Raw genomic sequence first — 2,872 nt, forward strand, 5'->3', positions numbered from 1 at the left:
GAGGTGGAGAACAGTCTTGAAGAAACTGAAAGTATACAGCTAGAATTTAGTATGGACACAGACAAACAGACGTAACACTAGAAAAACACCAAATACCATGACTTCAACGATCAATTTGAATTTGATTGGTTGCGCGTTTCACAACTAGAGGCGCTTGCGTCGTAATCCTTCGAGTTTGACATTTCACTCCAGCGCCTTCTGGTGACAATGTCATACGAAATATTGTTTCGTGTAACATGCTCGCAAGATGGTGGTAGAGGAGTTGGGCGATGGATTTTTTAGAAAATCGTTCAAGCTGTTACGTCTGTTTGTCTGTGGTATGGAGGTACAATGAAATCTCTTTTATTGTTTAGAACTGTAAAACAAGTCGTGGGAACAAAAAATCTAAAAATTATTTGTTGCTTTTTGACCTAGGTTTCATATTGATGCGATGCGTAGTTAATGAGAACGGATATGATTTGTCCATACAAGGAAATTCATTTTACTTTAAATGTTGTGGCGCCATCTCGTTCAAACAGCACCTTTGTCTTTGCCTTATTGCAAGGGAGTTCACGGGGCAGTACCAGGCGGGATTTATGGGTGAACGCTGTACCACAGATCAGGTGTTCGCCGTATGACAGGTATTGAAGAAATGTCGCGAATACAACGTGCCCACACATCATCTATTTATCGACTTCAAAGCCGCATATGATACATTCAATCGGGATCAGCTATGGCAGCTAATGCACGAAAACGGATTTCCGGATAAACTGATACGGTTGATCAAGGCGACGATGGATCGGGTGATGTAGTTCGAGTTTCAGGGGCATTCTCGAGTTCCTTCGAAACGCGCAGAGGGTTACGGCAAGGTGATGGTTTTTCGTATCTGCTATTCAACATCGCTTTGGAAGGAGTAATACGAAGGGCAGGGATTGACACGAGTGGCACGATTTTCACAAAGTTCGTCCAGTTATTTGGTTTCGCCGACGAGAAAAGAAAAGAAATCTACTACATCGAATAAGTAGAAAGTGAAACCGATTGATTTGTTTTAGCTCTATATACGATTCATACATAATTAAATTGTAAAAAAGGGATTCATTTTTCCGAATTAAACGATACACATCTATTCCAAGCTTTCTTACATTTTATTGAAGTTTCAAAACGTAACTAAAGTTACCTGATGTGGTTGCAGGGACTACATTATAAACGGCTACTGCCGGTGCTTTTGAGACATCGATGGTGTTGTTTGTGGCTGCGACGATATTTCCGATTGGCTTAGTAACTATTTGATGTGCGATATTAGAGAGGTGTTGTGGATCAGATTTTGGTTTGGCAAGGCTTATCGAAACCGGTCTGTTACGTAGTGAAAAGGTTTGCAGACCATTAGTGTCATCATCGCTGCTGCATTCCACCACTTCATCAACGTCATCATTATCCTGTTCATCTAGCAATTCAACAATAAACTCGCTTTTCTTTTTAGTGCTGTGCACTGGTTTTTCTTCGATTCTTATATCTCCTGTAAACAGGTTTTCAAATTATTTATACCACTATTTTTTTATTTCGAAATAAATTACCTGTGTGATTTTTCTCATGTTCTATCAGCATTCTCCTTAAAATGAATCCTTTTCCACAATAAGAGCATTTGTGCGGTTTATTTCCTATGAAGTCAAACAAATGTGTTAGCAACAAGAAAACAAAAGCATCTAGGTTTTAATAATCTTATTTGAGAAATGAGATTGGCAGAACAGTGTACCATGCAAATCTACGGTACTGTGGGATAACGGGGTTTATTTGCTGAAGCTTACCAGTGTGAGTCATTTCATGTCTTCTGTAATTGGTATTGTTCGCGAAAGCATGGTCGCAATATCGGCACTTGTACGGACGCTCGCCTGTGTGCGTTCGCATATGATACCGCAGATGCAGTTTTGCTTTGAACATTTTCGAGCAGACCTGTGAACATAAGATATAAATCTTTGCAATAAAATTATTGACTACCAATTCAAAAACCGCATACCTCACACTTGAACTGTGGAACCTCAACATGATTGGACATATGAGTCCTCAATCCACCCTTCTGTCGGAAAGTCATCCCACACACTGTGCACTGTAAAAGAAATTTTTGGAATGTAATCACTACTTTACTTTTTCACTAGGATTCAAAAATCATTGCCATCATTTAGGTGTAGAATTTTAATGATTCGTATTTTCCACTTAGAGATGAAAAAAAAACTGATTTTTCAAACAGCATACCTGATGGGGTTTCTCATCCGTGTGCATAGTTTTCAAGTGACTATTCAAGCTGTACTTCTGGGGGAACGCCTTGTCACAGAGTGCACACTTGAACGCCCAATTTCCGTGATCGTTAGCTTCGTGTGTCGTCAGCTCCGAGGTGGTAGCAAACTTCAACCCACAAAGAGCGCACTGGAAATTTTTACGTTTGTACTTTCTTCTCTGGTGATTGATTAGCCGTCTCCGGTCACCATATCGTCTGAAGCAAATCAGACATTGTTCAGGGTTATCGGGGAACTCCGCATCCGCTGCTTTCTTATCGCCCAGGTGAGTTACCTGCGAATGCTCAATTAAATCTTGTTCGGTGTTAAACGATTCGTCGCATTTTGAAGCACAACAGAGCCAGCCAAATTCTTGCATGGTTTCTTCCTTGAACCGTGCCTTCATTGCCACGGGTGCGTCCTCCGAATGGATTCGCAGATGCTTACGGCGTTTGTCCGCTGCTTTGAAGCGAAACTGACACTTCTTGCATTCCCAAATGATCTCCAACATCCGGACACGTTCTTTATGGAAATTTAAACCGCGTGGCGTATCGTACCTACGAAGGCAACCGTCGCAGATAGGCTTTGTACTAGGTTTTCGCATGTTTTCATTCCTCCAAACA

At 41.1% G+C, this 2,872-nt stretch overlaps 1 protein-coding gene across 1 annotated transcript; it reads right to left on the reverse strand.

Annotated features, from left to right (window-relative positions):
- Nucleotides 1–1,113: 1,113 nt before the first annotated feature.
- On the reverse strand, nt 1,114–2,866 carry LOC134204435 (zinc finger protein OZF-like). Its single transcript, XM_062679253.1, has 5 exons — nt 2,230–2,866; nt 1,994–2,083; nt 1,785–1,929; nt 1,554–1,637; nt 1,114–1,495 (listed from the first exon to the last, which is right to left on the reverse strand). The coding sequence occupies exons 1-5, from the start codon at nt 2,851–2,853 to the stop codon at nt 1,125–1,127; spliced, it is 1,314 nt and encodes a 437-aa protein (XP_062535237.1). The 5' UTR covers nt 2,854–2,866; the 3' UTR covers nt 1,114–1,124.
- Between the last annotated feature and the right edge of the window lie 6 nt (nt 2,867–2,872).

Source organism: Armigeres subalbatus, unplaced genomic scaffold (genome assembly GCF_024139115.2).
Source record: "Armigeres subalbatus isolate Guangzhou_Male unplaced genomic scaffold, GZ_Asu_2 Contig575, whole genome shotgun sequence".
NCBI lineage: Eukaryota > Metazoa > Arthropoda > Insecta > Diptera > Culicidae > Armigeres > Armigeres subalbatus.